The sequence below is a fragment of the Pelophylax lessonae genome (genome assembly GCF_965119305.1).
Source record: "Pelophylax lessonae genome assembly, chromosome: 2".
NCBI classification, from domain to species: Eukaryota; Metazoa; Chordata; class Amphibia; order Anura; family Ranidae; genus Pelophylax; species Pelophylax lessonae.
The window spans coordinates 461,630,865-461,656,408 of NC_138769.1; the positions used below are offsets into that span (position 1 = coordinate 461,630,865).

The 25,544-nt window shown below is 41.5% G+C and overlaps 1 protein-coding gene across 1 annotated transcript in view; it reads left to right on the forward strand.

Moving 5' to 3' along the window:
- RP2 (RP2 activator of ARL3 GTPase) overlaps positions 1-25,544 on the forward strand; it is a 51,457-nt gene that overhangs the window by 9,790 nt on the left and 16,123 nt on the right. Inside the window, exons 2-3 of the mRNA XM_082248371.1 lie at positions 14,971-15,636; positions 20,637-20,751. Coding sequence (XP_082104497.1) covers positions 14,971-15,636; positions 20,637-20,751 — 781 coding nt within the window. The remainder of the gene's footprint in view (positions 1-14,970; positions 15,637-20,636; positions 20,752-25,544) is intronic.

Here is a 25,544-nt window from a genome sequence, read left to right on the forward strand (position 1 = left end):
GACCCGGGCTTATTTTCGGGGAAGCATCGTACCAGAAATATGAAATGTTGGGGAAACATACATTTTATAACAGAATTCCAAGCAAAAATCAAAATTTCAGAATGTTTTCTTTTTATTTTACCCTTGTTGCAGCAAGCATCCGCCGTATGCACATTTGAACAACCTTCACTTGAAATCCTGGTTTTTGTATCTCCTCTCAGATGGGTTACCATAGGAAAGCATGGACTTCCACAGCTTCTATAAATGCAACATGATCTATGAATCGGAGGATGGTCAATTAACTAATAAGTCTGCCCCTTCCATTCATAGATCACGGTTGATTCATAGAATATGTAGTACTATGAATGGAAGGGTTGGTAGGAAAAGGATGGGCGTAGTCAGGGCCTGCCACAACGACTCAGCTCTTAGAACATTGCTTCAGAAGATTACAGCGATGGGGGTGGGGGGTTACAGAGGATAACAATTTCAATGGGAGCAGGAGCCTGCAACCCAAGGGACAAGTGATCAAGAGTGAGTAGTGTCCATTGTGTTATTATTATTATTATTATTATATATATTTTTTTTTTTTTTTTTTTACTAAGCCTGGGTATTAAAGGTGATTCGTAACTGCAATCTGCAAAGTAGCTGCTTTAAAAAATGCAGAACTGAGTTATTTTTGATTCATTTTTGATGTAGTTGTGACTTGTCATATGATGAAAGATATCTTGACCAACATTTTTACTGCTCACTTCCAGCCAGCCATTGACACTCCCTCTTCAGTATATATATATCACAGCATTTATAGACAGTGTGAGAGCAGTCACTCTGATAAGGGTTCATTGTAGTCATATGATGAACGAATTCTTGCCCAACATCTGTACTGCTCACTTCCAGACGTAGATACTCCCTCTTCTGTGTATGATAGATTATATATATATATATATATATATTAGGGCTGTCAATCGATTAAAATATTTAATCGCGATTAATCGCATGATTGTCATGAGTTAACTCGCGATTAATCGCACATTTGTATCAGTTCTAAATGTACCTTAAATTAATACTTTTCAAGTTTTGAATACATTAATCAACATGGGAGTGGACAAATAGACGCTTTATGCAAATGCATGTTTATTATTAGTGAAACCATACTTAACATAGGATGAAGACTGGACATCTATCAAAGGGACCATAGTATCAAAAGTCATATGTTTATCAAAGAACTTGTTCATGTCTATTATACACATGAAAAAACAACAACATAGAAATAAACGGTTCCCATTACTTCTCTTTCTTTACTCAATTTACTTACACAAACCTTACATTTTTGCACGATAGGGCAGCTTAGTCAGCAGTAATGTTTGAGGCTATTAGTGTGTAACATAGACAGTTTATTGATAAATTAAATATATTGGGGTTTAGTAACACCCGTGCAAGATAAGGTTGTTAGTGAATACAATCAGTGCATTAATAGGAAACAAGACAGACATAACATAAAGTGACAGATAACCGGCCGGCATATACTTCAAGTGATATACATATATTAATCACAACATGCTTTAATAGCCGTAAATGTTCTTGAAGGGGCTCCTTTTGGGCAATCGGTCGTCGATTTTAATTGGTGACTGTGTATGGGCAGTTGTTCTTATTGAGTTGCTCCGAGGAAATCGTTTAGGGGTGGTTTTATCTAAGTATTGAAAGCAGGGCTGTAAGAACTACCGCTCAAGATTTCCTTGGTTGGGACAGCAGAATATGGCTGTATTGCCGTTATTATATAAACGTCGGTTCAGTACCGCATATAAGTGGAAACAGTGCTCCGATGGCTAAAAGCCATTTCTTCACCCCTGTGTGGTGAATGCTTTATTATGTACCTTTCTGCCGATCTGTAGGTCAGTGCGTCTGCTTCCGCTGTCCGCTCTCGTGCTGTCATCAGTCTCCGCTCTTCCTCGTGGTTCCTGGCGTCCGATGCTTGCTTGGAGCGATGAGGGGGTGTGCCGCCAGGCTAACTTGCGTAGCTTCGTCTGGACGTCGTAGGCCACGGGTCAAACAGCAAACAGGTGATGCGCGCTGCATTAATCGCGCGTTAAAAAAATTATCGCCGTTAAAATGAATCTGAGTTAATGCGTTATTAACGCGCTAATTTTGACAGCACTAATATATATATATATCTATCACAGCATTTATGGGCAGTGCCTGAGTGGTCACTCTGATATTGGTTTAATTGACACTCTAGGCAATTGCAAAACACTTTTAGGCCCCTATAACACGAGAGATTTGATCAGTTTCATCTGTTCATTTATCAAGCAGACCCAATTGGACCCTCCATTCTCTTCTATGGACAGTCGTATGTAACTGACTTGCATCAGTTTACACCTGGCTACCTCCAATCTGAACCAATCTGGCAAAAACAAATAGAAGGAGATCCATTCCTCTCCATCTTGCCAGGATTGGAGGGCAGCGGGATGAAAATGGGCTGACTGCCCGTCACTCATAGGTGGAGTGGGACACTAACCTTTCATCCGGCAGCGCCGCTCAGTTTAACAGGGGATTGGTGGAATATTCCCTTGCTGAGAAAAGCCTGATCCGGCATGGGCCTTAAGGGAAACCTATAGGAATATTAATATGGGAGCAACCATTGCTGACATTTATTCTTTTTGGCTAGTTCGCGGCATATGACGAAAGAGTTCATAAGTAGAGGTTACCTGAAAAAGTTGAGCTTAGCCCCACATTTTTATGTTCTAAGAATTTCTATTGGCCAGTATGGCTACTTATCAAACAAGTATATCGGAGGGGTAAGGGAATTTAGATTTTTGATGAGCTGGTTTTCCTCATTTACCAAACAAAAACAGACCTACCTAGGTGGACGCAGTATAGATCTGATGCTACATCTGTCCCTTGCTGGCTCTGCAGTGAGAACTGAGCTATTAAACTGCTGATTACTCAGTTCTCCCCTCTGCTCTGAGCAGAGAGCAGTGACTATGCAGTGTGTGTGTGTGTGTATATATATATATATATATATATATATATATATATATATATATATATATATATATATATATATATATATATATATATTTCAATAGACTCCGGCATTGTATTCCTTGCAGCTGATGTTGACCTTGTACCCTTCTGCACCAAACTCCTATCCCCCAAGGAGACTTTTTCCTGATCCTCATGTTCATGTGCACAACTGGATCTCACACATGCGCAAACATACTGCGGACCTTTTTTAAGTCCCAAATGCTTGAATTGCCCTGGAGTGTGTGATAAATTGTCCCTCACTGAATCTTTTCCTCCTGGGATCTGTGCAGTGGACCTCTCCGAAGGTGTAAGCCTTGTAAGGCCACGCCACAATTAGGGCCATTTCACACAGGCATTCCGCATGTCCGTATATCATCCTATTTTTTTTGCGGATGATATACGGACATAATGTATGTCAATGGCATTGCGGATGTCAGCGGATGACCATCCGCTGACATCCGATTTTCATCCTTTCAGTTCTGTTCCGTTTTTTGGAACGGAACAGAACCCTATTTTTCTTCCGTTTAAAAAATGGAACGGATGCAAAATCGGATGTCAGCGGTGTCATCCGCTGACATCCGCAATGCCCATAGACTTACATCATGTCCGTATATCATCCGCAAACGGATGGGATGATATGCGGACATACGGAGCGGATGACACAAGTGTCATCCGCTCCGTGAAAAAAAAAAAAAGAAGTGCCGGAGCGGATCACAATGCGGTCCGCTCCGTGTGAAAGAGCCCTAAAGGTATTTACTCTGCCTAACATAAGACAATTTGCTACTGTTTGAGAGGGAGAAGCAGATGAGAGGAACTCCATTTCATGGGTGAAGGTCCACTTGAATTCATACAAATAGTATGTGCATAGCCAGTTTGGGTGGCTATCTAGGGCAGTGGTCCTCAACCCTGGTCCTCAGGGCCCACTAACAGGCCAGGTTTGCAAGATAACTGAAATACATCCCAGGTGATATCATTTGCTGCTCAGTGATTGCAGTACTCTAGTCTGCATCTCCCCAAGGTAATACTTAAAATCGGGCCTGTTAGTGGGACCTGAGGACCGGAGTTGAGGACCACTGATCTAGGGGACTGTTAAGAAAAATGAGACCTGTACTGGCACCTTGTGCTATTTAATATTGGGGGTTATTTAATGAGACTGGAGAGTGCAGCTCTGCAGAGAAACCAATCAGCTTCCAGGTTTTATTGTGAAAGCTAATTAAACAAGCTGAATTTAGAAGGTGATTGGCTATCATGCACAGCTGCACCAGATTCTAGGAGTTTTAGTAAATCCACCCCCATGTAATCAGCTCAGCAAGACTGAATTTCATCATTCCAGAATTACATAATGTATTATGATTTTTGTAATTGAACAAAGCTGTTTGCTCAAATACTGTAGGGACTTGTGTAACATTTTTATTGTTGGCTAATCTGCTATGAAAAGACGAACTTTTCAAAATTGGTGTCTTCCACTAGTGCAGTCTAATAATCAAACTCTGTAATGTGCATTAGCTCCGAGAGAGTCTGAGAGTTGTGCTGAAACACTCGTTTTATTGTGCTTCTGTGTTCTTATTTAAATATATCCTTTCCTATAAGGTAAGCTTCTTCTTGTATTCACATTTATGTAAATACAATTTCATTTATTCAAGCTTGCTTTACAAAATACTGCAGGGTTGCAAAGCACAAGAATGACTAAAATAAAATGGCTTGCATTATATTATTGGCATGTAAATACCAGGCATTTGTCATGAGTAATTATCATTTAACTACAGGCAATTAGGGTGCCTTAAACACCAATTACAAACAAGTTAAGGTATTACTACAAATATGCTGAAAATGGAGTACAATAACCTTTGGTTGTGGAGTCATTTTAGTGCTGAACTTGTCGCTGCACATGTCTCTAATACTGTAATGGCAACATGCTGATGGGACAACCCAGCCTATGTAAAAACCATCAGCTATTCCAGCTGATACTGGTTATCGATGTATGATGTCACTGGCTTTGGCTCCTCCCACTCATACCCATTACGCCCCCCTGATTTGGCTTCCTCAGTAGGCTCCCCATCCCTGACCCTAAAATCAACACAGGCCCTGGCAGTGACCAGGAAAGCATTGCATTATCTACATTGACTGGCTGTTTGTGAAGATGGTGAAAAGTATCCTTGCAGAATAAATGCAATGTATATCTATATCTTCAATTACAGTAGAATAATTGAATTATGCTTTGATTTCCACTTAGTCCCTCTGCAAGGTCCCACAAATACTTGTTAATCCTAGCAGTGAAGTCCACCTAATGAATCTTTCTGTGATGGAAAGGGGGGGGGGGGGGCGACAAAGCTGCACTGCTTCTGAATTTAGAGCACCATTGCCACCCTGTAGATTGTCAAATAGTACCTGGTCACTCACACTCCTAGTCTGCCCACTACTTTCTGGGTTGACCGCACTGCCTCTGTTATGAAAACCCTCCCACGGAGTTGAAGTGTCTAGGAGTGGAGAAATGGAGACCTAAATGAAGGATGGATTTAGTTTACTTTATTGGGCTAGTATAAGCTGGACTTGGGACTTGATTAGATTGTCATGCAGCAGCCTTTAGATCTTCTATCCCTGAAATAATTGCTTAACTGGTCTGTCCTTTTGACATATGTCACTGTTGTGCAATTATATTTATCAGCTATCACACTGAGATGATGCATGGTCCTGTATTAACCACTTACCCACTGGGCACTTAAACCCCCTTCCTAACCAAACCAGTTTTCAGCTTTCAGTTCTCTCACATTTTGAATGGCAATTATTCTGTAAAACACTGTACCCATATGAAATTTGCAACCTTTTTTCACACAAATAGAGCTTTCTTTTGGTGTTTTTTTTTTTTTTTTGTTCTATAAAAAAAAAAAACTAAAAATGTTGTTAAAAAATGCATTTTTCTTCATTTCGGTTTTAAAATTTTGCAAATTTTGTAATTTTTCTTCATAAATTTTGGCCGAAAGTTATACTGCTACATATCTTTGGTAAGAATAACCCAAATACATATATTATATTTGGTCTTTGTGAATGTTAAAGTCTACAAGCTATGGTGCCAAACATTGAAAATTGATCTCACGCCTTTCTCATTTCTTGAGACACTAACAAGCCAGGAAAGTACAAATACCCCCAAAACGACCCCTTTTTGGAATGTAGACACTCTAAGGTATTTTGTAAAAGTCATGGTGATTTTTTTTTTTTTTTTTTTGAAGTTGTTATTTTTTCCCACAATTCTTAGCAAAATAAAGATTTTTTTTTTTTTCACAAAATTGTCATATTACCAAGTTACTTCTCACACACTGTATAGGCATACTTGCAACTACACCCCAAAATTCATTCTGCTACTCCTCCTGAGTATGGCGATACCACATGTGTGAGACTTGCACACAGCCTGACCACATACAGAGGCTCAACATCCAAGTAGCCCCTCCAGGTGTTCTAGGAGCACAAATTACACATAAAATCATATCAATCACATAAAAGCGGTAGTAAACCAGGGGTTTTGTAAAAAAACAAAACAAAACAAAAAACTGCAATGCATTGGTTTAATGTGCTTGTATGCGTCGCATACTAGCACATTATGAAATATACACCTTGGAACGAAGCCCTCCAGCGCTGTGCTGTCACTGTTGAGTTGGCTGAAGTCTTTCCCTAGTCTTTCTTCCAGGTTCGTGCACTCCGGCCATGTGATTAGCTGGAGTTGTGATGATGTCATTCCCGCACATGTGCGCGAGAGCCCTTAGTTTCGGCACAAAGCTCTGAAGTTCCGGCAAGCTATGCTGGACCTTCAGAGTGCATATGCCAGTGACGTAACTGGCTACATCCAGGGTGAATATCTCAAATGGTGCATGTTAGGGAGGTATTCATTTTACCTACAAGTAAGCCTTACTATAGGCTTACCTGTAGGTAAAAATGACCAAGCGGGGTTTACTACCACTTTAACTGTGAATAATGGCCCTAGAATAATTTCTCACTCCAGCATGTGCAAGGATATAGAACGTGTAGTGCAATCGCCATTTTCATATACAGGCTCCCCAGCTCATGCATTTATGTATGGGAGGGTGGGGATAGGGGCTTAAAAAAAATCACTTTACCTTTTTTTTAATTTTTTTTTTTTTTTTACATCATTGTATTGGCATTGCATAGGGAACCAATACCCCCCCCCCCCATGTGATAGCATTTAGGTTGTGAGGGGTTTTCTTTATTGGGATTTCAGGGGGTCTATTAGATTCCCTTCACTCCATTGCAGCTAATGGAGGTGGTTGTGGAAATGATCAGACAGCTTTACAATCACCTGAAAGACTTCATATGAAAGATGACAGTCCGCTTGACAAAACTGTGTTTTAAGGCTATATATTTATTTTTATTCACGTATTTTCTGATTTTGAAAAGTCACAGCATAAAGGGGTACATAAAATAGAAAAAAAGGGGTAACCATTATCAAAGTAGCACAGAGCAGCACCACAATTGACAACATATCCTGTAAATCCAACAACTGGTGAGTAAAATCCAATTTAAAAAAGAAAAAGTAAAAGAGCGAAAGAGTAAGGAAATTTAGAATGAAAGGAAAGAAGAAAGTAGATGCAGCATCCTTTATAACAGTACAATGAAGTTTGTAAGGGTTGTATTCTCACAAGGAAAGTCTGTCCAAGCTGATGCACCTACAGTAGCTATGAGTCTAAGAAGGGATGGAGACAACTGAGGAAGTATCGTAGTAGGGCATATTCTGGTTATTAAGTCTCTTAGGAGTCTCTTACAAAATTTATCGGAAGTGGAATAATGGAGCCAAACATACCACAACTTATTATACTTTTCCCACGTGTCCATTTCTCTTGCCTACATCTCTTCCATGAGCATGGTGTTGTTAATAATATCCACCCACAAATTTAGAGGAGGGGTGATGGCGGTTTTCCACAATTTAGTAATGAAGTTGACGTGCAGTCTAAAGGAAGAATCTGAGCAGGTTTGTTTTCTGAGATTTGACTAATTTTGGGAGGATAGATAAAAGGGCAATTTTGGGGGAGAAAATGAGACTCGCCATAGATTTCACTATAAATATGGAAAATCTGTTTCCAGAAAGGGCTTATTCAGTTACATTCCCACCATACATGCAAATATGTTCCTCTCGTTCCGTCACCGCGCCAGCAAGTATCCAAGAAGTCTGGAAAGATCTGATTGATGGAAAACAGGGTCTTTATGTCAACGGGATAGTAATTTATAGTTTTTCTCTTGTGCATAACAGGAAATCAAAGATTTGTGTGTAAAAATAAAATGGTGTGCCAATCTCCCAACTGCAAAATGCAACTAATTGGATTAATTGAAAGCAGGTCATTAACATGATTGGGTATAAAAAGAGCATCTCAAGCCTGGTACACACTTTTTTTTTTTTCTTCCGCTCAACCCAGTGGGTTGAACGAAAAAAATTCTTTCCGCTCATCAGCACAACAAACCCCCCCTAAGCTCTTGCGTTCTGAAAGGGGGATGCCGCGCCCCCTGCCAGAACACGCCGATCATTGGCTGAAAGCGCTGATTGGGAGTCGGTCGGCTGCTGGTGTTACAGCATGCTTGTCCAACCGAGGCCAGCGTCAAGACTGGCTTCTGTCAGACCAGCTGACATAGGCATGGGCCGAATGTTGACCAGTTTTTATTGAACATTCGGCATTGGGCATTTAGCCCATGTGCACAGGGCTTTAGAGAGTCAGTGTCTCAGAAGTAAAGCTAGGCAGAGATTCACCAATCTGTGAAAAGCTGCATCTAAAAACTGTCAAACAAGTTCAGAATAATGTTCCTCAACATAAAATAGCAAAGACTTTAAATATATCATCATCTATAGTACAGTTCATAATATCCTCAAAAAATTCCAAGAATCTGGAGAAATCTCTGTGTGCAAGGGACAAGGCCGAAATGCAGTATTGGATGCCCATGATTTTCAGGCCCTCAGACAGCACTGCATTAAAACCAATCATTTTCCTGTGATGGGCATCACTGCATGGACCCAGGATTACTTCTGAAAATCACTGTCTGTGCCTTGCCATCCAAAAATGCAAGGTAAAGCTCTATCGTGCAAAGAAGAATCCATACCTGAACATGATCCAGAAACGCTGCTCTCTTCTGTGAGACAAAGCTCATTTAAAATGGTCTGTTGCAAAATGAAAAACTGTTCTATGCTTAGACGAGTCGAAATTTGACATTTTTTCAGCAACCATGGGCACCACATCCTCTGGATTAAATAGGAGAGACCTTCTGGCTTGCTAACCACGCTCCCTTCTGAGACTGCATCTCTGATGGTATGAGGGTGCCTTAGTGTGTATGGAATGGGCAGCCTGCACATACCATCAATGCTGAAAGATATATCCAGGTTTTAGAACTGCATATGTTCCCATCCATTCCTTTCTGGGAAAGCCTTGAAAATTTCTGCAGGACATTGCTTAACCTTATACTGATTCTATGTCCACAGCATGGCTTCGTAGTAGAAGAGTCTGGGTGCCTAACTGGCCTGCCTGCAGTCCAGGCCTTTCACCAAACCTGAAAATGAATATTTGAATGAAAATATTTGGCGAATTTTCAAAAGACAAACTACAAAGAAGACCCAGGACTGTTGAGCAGTTGGAATCCTATATCTGGCAAGAATGGGACAACATTCCTCTCCCAAAACTCCAGAATTTGGTCTCCTCAGATCCCAGACAGTTACAGAGTATTGTTAACCACTTAAGCCCCAGAAGATTTTTCCTGACCAGGGCCTATTTTGCGATTCGGCACTGCTTGACTTTAACGGACAATTGCGCGGTCGTGCGACGCTGTACCCAAATGAAATTGACGTCCTTTTTTTCCCACAAACAGAGCTTTCTTTTGGTGGTATTTGTATAAAAAATGTAAAAATCTTAATTTTTTAACATTTTAGGCCAATTTTTTTTACCATATGTTTGGTAAAAAAAAAATCGCAAAAAGCGTATTTTAATTGGTTTGTGCAAAAGTTATTATGTTTACTAACTAAGGGAAAGATTTTTGTCTTTTTTTTTTTTTTTTAACGAGTAATGGTGGCGATCTTTTTTTTTTTTTTTTTTTTTTTGCGACATTGCGGCGGACAGATCGGACCCTTGACTGACATTTTTGACACTTTTGGGGGTACCAGTGACATTACTACTGTAATCAGTGCTATACATATGCACTGTTACTGTAAAAATGACACTGGCAGTGAAGGGGTTAACTTTATTTGAGAAGGAGGGGTTAAGTGTGTCCCTAGGGGCGTGCTTCTAACTATGATTGGATGTGGCTGTGTGTGTAACAGCAGAGATCTACGGTCCTACATAGCAGGACCGTATGATCTCTTCTGTTACACAGGGGAGAATGACAGGCGGCATTGTTTACATTAGCCGCCTGCCTTTCTCCCGGTGTAACAGGTGATCGCGAGTGACCGGCGGACATCGGGTCTGCCGCTCACACCCGCGGGGGGCGTGAGTGAGCGGGAGCGCGCCTCCGGTGGCGCGCGCTCGCTCGCTCCCTAGAGCCTCACAGGCTAGCGACGTCGCTTTGCCTGTGAGGGGCTGGCAGCCGACGTAAATAGTCGTTAGGCAGTCGGCAAGGGGTTAAAAGAAGGCATGCAACAGCTGGCTGCTCCCACCCCCTCCACAGCTCAGTGCTCCAGAGAGCGAGGGTGGGGGGGCAGGATAAGAGAGCTGTGAGAACCGAGCGATCGGCGATGTTTGATGGATCGGTTCTCAGTGTTAGAGGCTGCATCCACCTAGGTAAGTATGATTCTCGTTGTTCGATTTTCCTTCAGATTTACCTTCAACTATATAGTTTTTTTTTTTCTTTTATTCCCCCCCCCCCCCCCCCCCTCATGTATTGAGCATCTAGCAAAAGACATTGAGATGTACACAAATGCCGACGTATATTCAAAAACCATAAATATTGTTATTCCCCAGTGTTGTATCTCATCTAGTCCAATGTTTGAATAATCTTTACTTATGAAGGAATGCATCTGGTCTAGTCACAACTCTGAGTTGGTGAATGTTGCCTTTGTGAAAGTCAATCCGGGCAGCTGAGACTGAGCACAAAACACACAGTTGCTGTTACAGAGCTCCCATAGCTTTAACCTGAGTGTATATAAGGAAGTTGGCAGCCAAATTTGCTCAACAGTGGCTTTCTTGTGTCTAAACCTCAAGTTTACAAACTTTCAGATGTCGCCTTTCTCTGTTGAACGAATGCATGAAATAAGAATTTTTATGGGAAATAACATACAAACTGCCTAAATATTTAGCAAACCAAATTAGGTGTTTTTGTATGTGGCACAAAAATCTCCATACCTTCAGGTTTTCATTAACTGGAACATAATTAATATTATAGATATCGTTTTGTTTGTATATATTTAGAACAATTTACACTTCTCCATGGTAGTACATAGAAAAAAAACTGAACTCTAGGCAGCTCTGCATTTGATGCAACATTATCTTTTTTTTTTTTTTGTTATAGTTTTAAGCAGTGTAAGTTCCTAAGTTTAAAGAGTTATTGAACCCCCAGCCGTGAAATCAGTCTATATAAAGTATCCTGTTATACTCACTGTGGAACCTAAGCTCTTAATCTTGTGCAGTGTTTAAAAAGAAAAAAAGCTGTTTGATCCTGTCTTTTCTCTAAACATCCTCTTCTTCCATAGTGCCCAATCCATCTCCTGATAGTACAGTACCTTGGGGGCACTCTGCACATGCTCAGTTTGGGGTGTATTGCTAGGGAGTTTTTATTTTGGGAGGGTGCATGTGAGTGGCACAGGGCCAATCAACACTGTCCAGACAGGGTCAGGGGTCCTGCAGCCTCATAGAATGCTCATAGAAAAATGAAAACTTCTACAGGCTTTAAATAGTGCTCGGCCAGACACTGATAGAAGTCGCAAGACTGCTCTATACTGCTGATGAGAGAAGGTATTTAGCAGGGTGGACAAAAATCAATGATTCTTTTTTAAAAATATCTGATTTTTTTTTTTTATTTATTTTCATCAGATTTTATTTTAATAAAATGCTTTTGGAGTAAAAATCTATCTAAAGATAGTTTTCTATTTAGTATTTTTAAATTAGTTTATTCAGCATGAAATGGAGCTTAGTTATGTTGCATGAGGCTGTATATTCTGCAATATTTACATTTTTATTTTTTCTTCAACTTATTCATTGAGTCCAAGCTCTGCAAGCTAAGATAACATGCACTGCATTAAAGCATTCACACAATTTCACACTACAGTAAACCCCCACTCCACCGCGGCTCAGTTTTTGCGGTCCCGGTATATTGCGTTTTTTTCTGTAATGTTATTTTACTATATAAATCATTGAAAATTTAATATTTTTGTGTTTTCCATTGCTCTTGCTCTGTCTCTCAGTATCTTTTATGTGTTTAAATGAGTTTCTTTTGTTTTTAAAAGTGTGTTTAAAGACCTTTAAAATGCTTTTAAAAGTACAGTGAGAGTAAAAAAACATGTCTGCAGTGTATTTTATTAGAGTTTTTCTATTTAGTGGATTTTCACTTTTCGCGCGTGGGTCTGAAACGTAACCCCCGCGATGGATGGGGGTTTACTGTAACTACCAGCAAGAATGAGTTCTTAAAATTAAAGAGCACCTGTCATTTCATATCCGTCCTGGTAGTGCCTGTTAGCGGGCATCCACTCACCTGCTGCCACCATGTCCCTCACCTTGTTGTCACTGCCGCATCACCAGCCCTCCCAATAAAGGGAATGGGACTGTTGGTGAGTCAACAGCAGGTCAGAGGAGGAGCCGCTGCAGGATAGAGGTGATAGTTTCTCTTTAAAAATTATAATTTAAATCAAGTTGATTTAATTCAAGCCTTTTTACTAGTGGTTTAAATCAACTTGATTTAAGTCAAATCCACCCTGGTATTTTTAGAAGTTTATATTTACTAAAATAATTGCAATTCCATGTTGTGTACTGTGAGAGACCAGATATAGTGAATGCAGGGTCCTGGGTTAGTAACACTTTAACTTGATGTCAGCCTTGTGCAAACCAAGAGGAGAAGCAGAGTGACTGGCTGAGCGATAGATGAGCTTATTCATTTGCTGCTTCTCCTTTCACTGTCCAGTCAAAGCTATGAGAGGGACAAGACCTGTAAGTGTTACTTAGAGTGACTCCACACTTGTTGAATAGAAAACAACCCCCTCTAGGTGATCAATGTGCATTTTAGTGATTTTACACAAACTTTGTTCCCTATTCCTGCCTGTTTCTGTTCTGAAGAAGAAGCTGTTTGCTCCACTATGTCTTGTGGATACTGATTCTGAAACGGAGGGTTTAGTTCATTAGAATCAGCTGGTGCACTCTGTGTTCTGAGGAGAAAAGCTGCAGGTTCAGCATCATTTTAGGAGTATTTACCCGTGTACAGTATCTCCCCAAAAATGACATTTATTTTACAGGGGGTAGTCTAAAGTTTGACTTGTTTCTTAGCGTAGACTTTTGGGAAAATCAGTGAACCAATCACACAAGCAAGAAATTACATTTCTGGGGGATTACTGTACGCCAACAACATACAGAATGCCACCAGGTTGCCATATTGAATTGAATTTTGCAGAAAATAACAATAGCGCAGATTGACAAGCAAGGGTAATTACACAATGGCTTGTGTAACAATTGTATATGCTATACTGTGTGTGTGTGTGTGTGGGTTTTTTTTTTTTTTGTTTTTTTTTACTTGCTAAAGTGGAGTTACCTTTTTTTAATTTCAATAAATTTTTATTTGGTTTTCAAGTAAAGAGAGGAACAGTCAAAAAGACAGCGTGACGCGCAGGTCAACGCAAAACATAATACAGCCTCACATAGGTCAGAACGGATTCCATGACAGAATTCAACATTAGGTACAAGCGGATATAGAGAGAAAGAGAGTAGGCGGGCTCCAGCCCCCCTTTCCACCCCCTGATCCTTCAAAGTGGTCGGGGAGACATAGGCCCAGGTAAGGCGGGTCCAGCAAGCTGGAGGGGACCGTCCCCCCCCCCCCCCACCCACATTAACCATACAACTAAACCATGTGTAAAATCATAGGTCTCCAACTTTGAACTATCAGTCAGAACAAGAGGGAAGGGAAGAGTAGGAGGGGGGAAGGGTATAAAGGGTATACAGTCACGAACAGGTAGAGGTGAATCAAGATGTCCAGGGTTCCCAAAGATTAGCGCAAGAAGATAGTCTATTTGTGGAGGAGGCAAACATTGGCTCATAGGAAGCATGAGTATGGATAATCTGGGTAGTTTCAGTTAGCTCAGGGGGGGTCTAGTGCTTTCCAATGACGCAAAATAGTTAAACGTGCTGCCAACAGAATATGGAGAACAACCACTCTAAAACGTTGGTGTACGCTCTCCATATCCAAGGAGCAGAGTGCCATAGCTGGGGACAATGTAAAAGGGAATCTCAAAACTTGAGTAATAAGCGCAGAGACTTCTTTCCAGAAGTGGGCAAGTTTTGGACAATTCCACAATACATGGAACTGCGAGCCTACGTGACCTCATCCTCTCCAGCAGAGAGATGACTGCTGAGGGGCAAATTTGGCTATTCTCGTCGGTGTGAGGTTCCATATAAGGTTTATTTTATGTGTCATTTCCCAAAGGTTCGAGTATTTGGTGGCACGAAAAGTAAGGGAGAGAGCTGTGGAGTTACCTTTTAACTGCAGCAGATGAAAATAAGGTCTCCTTCCCTGCCAGAAAGGACCATACTGTGAGGCAGAGCTGGTGAAAATCTTAGCGCTGGATTGATAGACTAAAATCCTTTGCAAGCTAAAACAACTGCCTTGTATATACTTCATCTGTTTATTTATCTGTTTGCCTGGTATTTAGCTTCAACATATAGGACAAATGTACATAGTTTTAACAAGACTGCATATATATACTAGTACAAGGTTCATAGCATATTATTATTTATTTATTTTTACAAATGGTTATAACATTGCACTGATGTTTGTGTTCATCTTGCATCACAGGTAGATCCAAAGGACTACATGTTTAATGGCTTAAAGGACCAGACAGTAGGACGGTTGCCAGATAAAGTCGCAGGCCAACAATTTGTAATACAGGAATGTGAGAACTGCAACATCTATATACTTGATCATTCTGCAACCATCACTATTGATGACTGTACAAACTGCCGCATCTTCTTGGGTCCTGTAAAGGGCAGCGTCTTCTTTCGCGATTGTAAAGATTGCAAATGCATTGTGGCCTGTCAGCAGTTCCGCACTAGAGACTGCAGGAAAATGGATATATTTTTATGCTGCACCACACAGCCAATCATAGAGTCCTCCACTGGAATGAAGTTTGGATGTTTCCAGTTCTACTACCCAGAACTAGCAGCACAGTTTAAGGATGCAGGACTAAGCATTTTCAACAACACATGGAGCAACATCCACGACTTCACCCCCGTGTCGGGAGAGACAAACTGGGGTCTTCTTGCAGGTGACTGTGCAGTGCAAGATTATGTGCCCCTCCCAGACTCTGAGGAACTGAAATCAGTACGCATTTCTACAGATGGTAATCGGAGCATAGTGCCAGTCACTTGGGGACAGCGTCCGAAAAAAAGCGATGAGTCGTGTTTGGTGGTTTTCTTTGCTGGAGATTACACCATAGCCAATGCCAGAAAGATGATTGATGAGGTAATAAGGAAGTTTTCACTATAAAAGTGCCTGGAATTTCCCGGGTTGATACTGAAGTATCTCGGGAAATGCCAACTAAATCTGGCAGCTTGGATATTTATGCAAACATTTGCTATAGTTTTCATAGAAATCTTTTCATCAATGTGTGTAACACATGACACCACTGTGTATTTTTCAGCTAGGCTTGACACTGCATGTCAGCACAAATATGTTCCTGACATGTTACAATATACAGCATCAGATTTATTTATCCAAAAAAGTTCTGTATTTTATTCATTAAACTGGAAGCAAGTGCCTTTTGCCTAGGTTGAGATGTCAGAGGAGAAAGCGGTTCCCACAAGTGGGGTACACACTACAAGAAAATCGGGCAAACAATCGTCTGATTTTCCTTGTTGTTTCTTAGCAAATTGGAACCAATGAAAGAATTTGTACGAAAATTCTGGTACGTCAAAGGCTTTTTTTCTTGTTGTTTGTTTCTGATCATGCACAGTTTTTCCTTTCTAAATTTCCCTGCACAAAAATCGTACGAAAACCATACACATTAAGCGAAAATAGTTTGTTCTGTTCCCGTACGAGAAAAATTTTAGAACTTGTCCCTTTTGGAAATTTTTATTTAGAAGGTCGGAATCGGCTGTAGAAAGTTGTGTACACACTTTATGAAAATCGTACGAAAGTTCTTTTGGATTAAATTTCTCGCCCAATTTTCTTAGTGTGTATGAGCCTTTAGCCTTCTTTTTCCCAGTGTTCAGGTAGCAACACTGTATATCTCTTTGTAATCATAAGGTGAGAGGCTGCAGCAGGGCCTGATCTGTGTCATAGATTTGTGAACACAGCAAGAATAGTACATTCTCCAGGATTCACATAATTATGAGCCAGCATCTCAACCTAGGAAGTAGAATCTGTTCCTTTTTTAAAGGGGTTGTAAACCCTTCTATATAAAAAAAATCTACTTACCTGCACAAAACACCATCGATCCTCTTTTTCTGGGGTGCCCCACCTGCGCTCCAGGCCCCTCCTCTTCATTGAGTGCCCCCATGGAAAGCCGCTTTCCCTGGGGGCACCAGTGCGATCTTGCTCCCAAGTCCCTCTGCTGTGTCCATTGACACAGACAGCGGGACTCATCCCCCGCTTCTGTGTCACTGGATTTGATTAACAGCAGTGGGAGCCAATGGCTTCTGCTGCTATTAATCTGTGCAATGAAGAGAGCAACAGTGGCTAAGGCTGCTGTGCTCGTGCGCATTGCTGGATTGGATCAAGCTCAGGGAAGAAAGTGGGGTGTCTGGGGGGGAGCTGCAGCACAAAAGGGTTTTTCCCCTTAATACAAAGATTTAAGCATTAGATAAAACCCTTGAGGCTTGACAACCCCTTTAATGATGTGTAGTTCCATTTTTGCACCCACATCACCCACATTGGGACAGCACCTGATTTATACAGTGGGTATAGAAAAAAATCCCCGTTTTCGTTTTATCAAGCTGTATTTACTAGTGCAACTTATAACATCCAAGTATATTTGCTGTGAAACAACGAGGAAAATCAGACGATTGTTTGCCCGATATAACACTAACATGTCCAAGAACAATAAAAAAAATTAAAAAAAAAAACCAGAATCACAGAGTTGGAAAAAGGATTACCCTCCTTATGTCAGTATTCTGTTGAACCGACTATTGCTTTGTTTACAGTCTTTAGTCTATTGGGATATGTCTCTACTAACTTTGCACATCTAGACTTTGCAATATTTGCCTACTCATCTTTGCAGAACTTCTCAAGTTCAGTTTGAGGGGTTGCATTGCTTGACAGATAACTGTACCTTTTTAGTTTTATTCTACCTAAAATGTGGTCTCCCTTCTCCAAAAGTCCTTCATTTGTCTGAATACATAATAACCTATGCGCTACCCCTGAAAAACCTAAATAAATTAAATTAAAGCTGCTGCTAACACCTATAATGTGTTCCCACACTGATAAATACAAATAAAAGTGACTGGGTCCAGAGCTGCTTCTAATGAATGCATATAACTATGACAAATAATAAAACAAACCGTACTAAAACCAATATCACAATGATCCTGTGTGCGCTAAGAAAAAATCCAAAATAAATCGCTTTATGTGATACCACAACATAAAACTTCACATAATTATGTGCTTCCAATCCTTGTTAGACATTGACTTTAATATAGTGTGTTGAGGGGCACACAGGATCACTATATTGGTTTTAGTATTGTTTACTTCATTATTTATTTGTCACAGTTAGGTGTTGTGTAGGAGCCTTTCCCTGTGCCTCCATTTTACTTGTTGAAGATCTTTGACATGGGACTGCACAGTGTTTTCACAGAAACATTCCTGGTTTGACAGCACAAGTGCAGTAGATTCCCTATTCACTGTTATGGGAAGGCTTTCAAATGATGTGGCCCCACAACAAAGTTTTTTGTGTGGATTGTGGACAGGTAAGTAGTGGACTTAACTGGCGGAAAAGGGCTAACTGTACTAAACTGGTCACTTAAATTACTTTAATCAGAGTCCACCCCAACCCATTTTGTTGCTTATCTTTAATCTGAGAGCACGTTTTGCTGACCTGTTTATAATACCCTAAAGGGCCAGTTCACACTATGTGCGGTGATGGACATTTTACTGCATTGTAAAACTTCTGTCACCACAGGGACACATGGGAAACCATTGTTTCCTATGTTAAACAAAATGGCGCCCCTTGTGTTTCTACTAGTGATTATCAGCTACTGCTACTAATTTTAGGTGCATGCCCAAACTATTGTATATTCTATATGTTGAGGCGCTAGCTCAAATACAGATTTGTGAATACAAATAACCATAAACAATATGTGTGTAAATGACCAAATCCGTGCAACCGATATTGATTACAAAAATGAAAAATTAATAAACCAATAAAATAAACCACATAAAAAGTCCTCAAAATAGTGACTATTTATGCAAGGCAAAATCTTCAAATCCACTTCATCCTTTTACCACATGTGCTTTAGTGATGCATGCTCTTCTTAATTTGCAATGCTCCGCTTAAATAATGTGTTCCACCACCTGATATAAGGGGGGCCACTCGCCAGATAGTGAGTGTACTGGCACATGTTTTTTAATAAGCTATCTTTTCATAAACGAATTGCGCAATTGTTGCGTTCTCTCATTGTGGGATTTTCCTGCTGGTGGCATTGGACAAAAGAGCAAAGGAAGTGAATGCAAAGCATACACCAAGTTAAGGATTTACTATTTAAGTGGTGAGGGTCCTGGTGGCTCAAAGCTGTCTGGTGAGTGGCCCCCCCTTATATCAGGTGGTGGAACACATTATTTAAGCGGAGCATTGTAAATTGGGAAGAGCATGCATCACTAATGCACATGTGGTCAAAGGATGAAGTGGTTTTGAAGATTTTGCCTTGCATAAATATTCACTATTTTGAGGACGTTTACGTTTGTTTGTTTTTTTTATTGTTTTATTTGTTTTTCATTTTTGTAATCCATATCAATTGCACGGATTAGGTAATTTATACACATATTGTTTATGGTTATTTTTATTTACCAATTTGTATTTGAGCTATCGCTTCAACATACAGAATAGGAGAGGGTGCTACCAAAACCACCTGGGTATATGGCCCGCATCCCGTACTGATGTAGCAACAGACAAATAATCCCTATATGATAAAAATAGAAAAAAAAGTTTATTACATATAAAAAAAGATAAAATCATGCGGAATTTACAACATAACAGCTGTTGGACATAAGTAACCCAATCCCTGTTAAATAACAGTGAAGAAGCACCCAATGCGTTTCGAGATATCGAACAATTTTCTCTTCGTCAGGGATGAAGGGTAATGAGTACAGTGGTATCCATAAAGACTATACTACCAAATGACACAACACATGTAATTTAAGAACCGGCCATCGGACTGGTTTGTTCAGGTGCTCAGACATACAGGGCTACCATGGATGAGGCCTGAATAACCCAACGGGAAACACTCTACCAAAATGGCCAGAGTAGAACCTAGAGGTTGCTGTAAAATGGAAATATGAAAATATGTAACCCGATACACAAGCTATATTTCAGTCTACCCTGTACAGATGGAACCAGACGTAAACCATAACGGTGGATTATAGGCAGAACAGGTGGTGCTGGTTGAGAACGTTCTTGTGTCTGAGCAAATAGAGACTGAACCAGGCTCCGGTTCAGTCTCTATTTGCTCAGACACAATAACATTATCTACCAGCACCACCTGGGCCCTTACCTGATCTGCCTATAATCCACTGTTATGGTTTGCGTCTGTTTCCATCGGTACACGGTAATAATGTAATAAGCTTTTTTTTTTCTATTTTTATCTTATACATTGTACCTACTCTTGCCCTATAAAGTCCCACCTCTTAGGGGCTTATTTGTCTGTTGCTACAACATATAGAATGTACAATTGTTTCCTATGTGTCACATTCACACTGCAACACAGCCTAGCTCTGTGCTAAAATGCAGACAAAATGCATGTTATCACAGCACACCAGCCCAAATCACACTGCAATGTCACGCAGTATGTTGCCAGGCATTGCATTGAATGAAGTCTACATTTTGTACACTTCAAATAAACGCTCATACAAAAAAAAAAAAGGAAGCAGTGCGATGAATCATGCACCACACTGCCCCTTAGCACAGCAAGCATCGCAGAGCGGCCACAGCTGTGAATTGCTCCTGGTGCTCTTCGGTGCAGTGTGAATTGGCTCTAAAGGTATTTCTAAACACTCCCCCTCTACCCCTTCCTGTGAGAAGAAAAAAAAAATGATATATATATATATAGATATTTTTATATATAGATATAGATATATATATATAGATAGATATACAGATAGATAAATACATTTATAAATACACTTATGTGTGTATGTATATATATTATAGTGTGTGTGTGTGTGTGTGTGTGTGTGTGTGTGTGTGTGTATATGTGTATATATAATATTTTCTTTCCTTTTTCTTCTGTGAATCACTTCCACTTACATTTCAGATGGTTGGTAAAGGTTTCATGCTCATTCAGACAAAAGAAGTTGCAATGAAACCAGAAGATGCAAGACGAGTCTTTGGAGACCAGGCCACAGAATTCATACCATTATTGGAAAAAGGTAAAACATTTGATTCATTCAGTTTTATAATAACTGTAGAACCCTGAATCTGGTGTGGAATCGTTGTGGAATTCGGTAGCCAATCAATCGAGTTGCTTGTTTACACAAATACTGTAAGCCAGACATTCTCATATATATATATATATATATATATATATATATATATATATATATATATATATATATATATATATATATATATTGCATAAAAAATACAGTTGTGGTTTCCTTTAATATGATTTAGCCCCTTCACTGCCTAAAATTGTGAGTTAATAAATAAATATTTGTAAAATGGTGAAAACTAAGGCTACATTCACATCTAGGCGTTGCTATTTTTACAGGTGTTTTTTCGGGGGGGGGGGGGGGGGGGGTTTACAGGCGTTTTTGCAGCATTTTTTGTGCAGACATTTTTAGGTTGACAAGTGACCAATGAAAAAAAATAAGCCTGTAATCTGCCAAAAAAGAAGCTAATGTACTTTTTTTGAGTGAGGAGCGTTTTGCTTATGGCGACAGAAAGCCCAGATGTGAACAGGGGCCGGTGAAATTATTGAGATTTGACTTTTTGGGCGTTTTTAGAGCTGAGGCTTCGAGCAAAAAATCACCCAAAAACGCCTAGATGTGAACGGAGCCTCAAGGTACGCAAAACGGTTTGAGCAACTTTTACCTAAAAAAACCTGGAGGTTTTAATTTTTTACTTACAGCTATCAAAATTATACATATTCTAAAAGCACGTGAACTATATAATAAAAGAAAATGCTGCTACTACTACTACTACTGATTTTTTTAGGCCCCACAATAGCTGTACAAATGTTTATCAAATCTTTAGTTTCACTAAAAATACACTAAAATCCTTATTAGGCCCAGAAACAGTCCCGCATCCGAGAATACTTGGAGGTGGCAGGAGTCCCTCCCCTGCCTACCGTGGAGTCAACAGTCCTTGAACGACCCATATTGGAGTCTGAACTGGCATTGACCCTGAAGAACCTGCCGAAAGGCAAAAGCCCGGGACCCGACAGGTTTACGAATGCCTACTACACTAGGCTTGGGTCTGTCCTCGCTCCGATGTGCACCTATTTCAATGCGCTGGCGAGGGGCTCCCCTGTGTCTGGGGAAGCTCTCCTGGCACACAACTGTTCTCCCGAAGGAGGGCAAGGATCACCCCCTCCCTAGTAGCTACCGGCCCATATCGCTGCTGAACACTGATATTAAGATCCTGGCTCGAATTTTGGCCGATAGACTTAAGCCCCTGCTCCCCTCCGTCATTCACCCAGGCCTGACCGGCTTTATAGCTGGGAGAGAGGCCAGGGACAATTCTAACAGGGCCATCCAGGTTATACACTGGGTACGGTCTCGGCCACACCATCCACCCTGTCTCCTGCTGTCTACAGATGCCGAAAAGGCGTTCGACAGGGTGGATTGGGTTTACATGCAGGCTGTTTTGCTGCGGCTGGGCCTGGGACCTAACATGCTGACGTGGTTGGCTGCCTTGTATGCTTCCCCGATGGCCAGGGTCAAAGCAGGGGGGTTTCTTGTCAGACCCGTTCCCCATCCGTAATGGGACCCGGCAGGGCTGTCCACTGTCCCCCCTCATTTTCGCTCTGATGCTGGAACCTTTTCTTTCCAGGGTCAGGGCGAACCCAGACATCGGGGGCGTTACTTTAGGCTCAACTGAACACAAATTGTCTGCTTATGCAGACAACATGTTATTTTAGGTCACCCACCCTCAGACGACACTTCCCAACTTTATGTCGGAACTCCGTAGCTTCCACCTACTCTCTAATTTTAAGATCAATCTGAGTAAATCGGAGATCTTACCCCTTAACATCCCTCGAGACGTGTGTACTCAATTGCAGTCTTAGTTCTCCTTCGCTTGGTGCCAGTCCAAGCTGAAATACCTGGGTGTGTACTTACCTGACCCCACGGCGGACCTCTACACTCATACCTATGCCCCCCTGCTGATCGTTATACGGCAGGACCTCTCGGACGGGAATAGGGCTGCGTTCACATGGATTGGCCGCGTGAACATTTTGAAAATTAATGTCCTGCCTAGAATTATGTTTCACTTACAAATGCTTTTTATCCATCTGCCGGGGTCCTTCTTTTCGAGCCTCAACAGCCTGTTTGTCTGCTTTATTTGGGGTGGCAGGAGCCCCCGTCTGGCGCTCTGCTTCATGAAACGCTCAAAGCAGTCGGGTGAGCTGGGGATACCAGATGTGAGAAAATACTATGAGGCGGTGGCCTTACAGAGGCTATTAGACTGGCACCACCATGTCCGGGATAAAATGTGGGTGCCAATGGAGAAAATCATGGCGGGTCGCAACCTCTCCCATGCCCCATGGCTCCCTGCGCCTTTTAGCGGTCTCTCTCCTCTGGTGTCGCTAACTACCACACATGCTCTGAGCACTTGGGACAGGGTCAATGGGCGACTGTCCTTATCCCTGCTGATCTCCCCCCTGACCTCCCTGGGGGGGGGGGGGTACCCGTGGTTCGCTCCTGGGGGGATCTTTCCTTCTTTGGGACGTGGGAGCGGGATGGGGAGATCCGCTGTGGCCGGTTTGTTCAGGGCGGGGCGCAGGTCCCCTTGGAGGTCTTGTGGGAACGGTATGGCAGGTTCCCCATGGATTTTTGGAGGTACCGACAACTTCATACGCCTCCTCCGGACTGGGGTACGCTCCCCGCCCTCCATGACCTCCTTTGAAAAACTCTGTATAGCCAAAGACCCTGTACCTCACGCCATTGCCTTATTGTACAGGCACCTGCTTTCTGGGGAGCCTGTGTCGAAGCCCTTCTACGTGCGGGAGTGGGAGAGAGACCTGTCCTATACCTTTTTAATGGACCAGCAGTTGTCATATGTACCTGCTGACTCATTCTAGTATGGTGGACATGAGGATGCAGGAGAATGGGTACAAACTCATGACCCGGTGGTATAGAGTCCCCACTCGCTTGGCTAAGATTTTTCCGGGCCAGTCGGATCTGTGCTGGAGGGCCTGTGGGCAGCGTGGAACCTACCTCCATGTGTGGTGGGAGTGCCCGCTGTTGCAGCCCTTCTGGCAGGACATCCACGCCCAGATCCGGTCGATTCTGGATGTAGACATACCCAATGATCCAATGCACTTCCTGCTGCATGTGCTCTCCATTCCTCTTCGTCGTTATAGAAAGATTGTCCTACCGCATCTCTTGAACGCGGCTCACCGCCTGATCCCTGTCTACTGTTGCTGTAGATATCTTTTATGCTTGGTTTTGGTTTTATCGCTCCTACGTGTTCCCTTGACATGTATGCTCCTCCTGAAATTTTTCTTTTTCTCTGCCTGTTGATTGGGGATGTTCCCTTCTTTTACCCCTGTTGCCTGTACCCCTGTTATCCCTGTTAATTGCTTTTTATGTGAAAATTTATAAAGATTACATTAAAAAAAAAAATCCTTATTAGCACACACAAATACAACACAACTTGCAAAATTCCTGTCGAATGCCTACTGGGGCCTACTAAAAGGTATGGCCGTGTTTACCCCCACGGGGATGCACAGGTGTTCTGTGTATCCCTATTCAGGCAGGCCTATTCATATTAATTTTGACACAGTGGCTGCATGGATGGAGCCACTGTTCCCCTATCTGACACCCCTGCAAGTGCTTGATCCCAATAGCAGACCGCGTGAGTTCATGGACATGCACTCACACATCAACAATGATGATGTCAAGTTTGGAGCAATGGCTGTGTCCCAGTTGACATAACTAGGACTGCCTGCACAGGGATAGACAGAATACCTGTGCACCCAATGCAGTAAACATGCCCTTGCTCTAGTATGCCCTGCCTCTTCTTTTTTTTTTTTTTTTTTAAGACCGAGAAAGGGACTGAAAACTGAGTCCTTATTCCCTTTTGTCTGCAGCCCCAGCTGTACTGCAAATGAATGAATAGCAGTCTCTGTACAGAGGCTGCTATTCATTCACAAACTGAAGCATAGTAAACATGGTTTACAATGCTTAAGTGATGAATAAACACAAGAGCAGTCAGTACCGATCGCTCACTGTGTTAACTCAGGAAAGGAAGGGGGCTAATAAACACGTTTACCAGTCCAAAAGTGACCATGAGCTTATAGCAGAAGGATGAATGCTAGGTCTGTATGGCATACACCCCTAGCCAGCTGAAAGTGGTTCTGTTGGTTCCTACGCTGTATAGACCTGGCAGCAAAAGTTTTAAATGTTTTTTTTTTTTTTTTTTTTTTTTTTATGTACAGCTAGAAAAGTACCTAAATCTGCATTGATATCAGGCACGATCTTGCCTTATACAACAGCTCTCAGGCTGTGAGAGGGAGCACAGCATTGGGAATTAGACTTTGCTATGCAGATGTACTGACCAGAAATATGCTGGTAGGAAGAGAGAGGAGAGCGAGAATAATTGCTTATTTACCAGGAGGTTGCTGCTGATTCATTGTCCAGTCAGCAGGCTGCAGCATGAAGGTAACACCACTTTGTTCCTTTTACTCTTATAGTGGTTTCGCTCTCCTTGCTATGCTCTCTGGTAAAGGTATATGAATCGCACACATGGCTGGACAGAATTACAAATCTTTTAAATTCAGCTTTAACCACCTGAAGACCAGGCCTTTTTCTGACACCTCTAACATACATGTGAAAAAAAGAGAGAGCTAGAGAGACTGACTGACTTAATGCAGCAGAAGATAGAGACACAACATACTTACTTTCCTTTGTCCGACAGAACCGGAATATGTCTGCTGATCTCTGCTAAACAGGTGGATTGCTAGTCCTTGTTCACTCCATTTATGCAGAGCGGACACAGC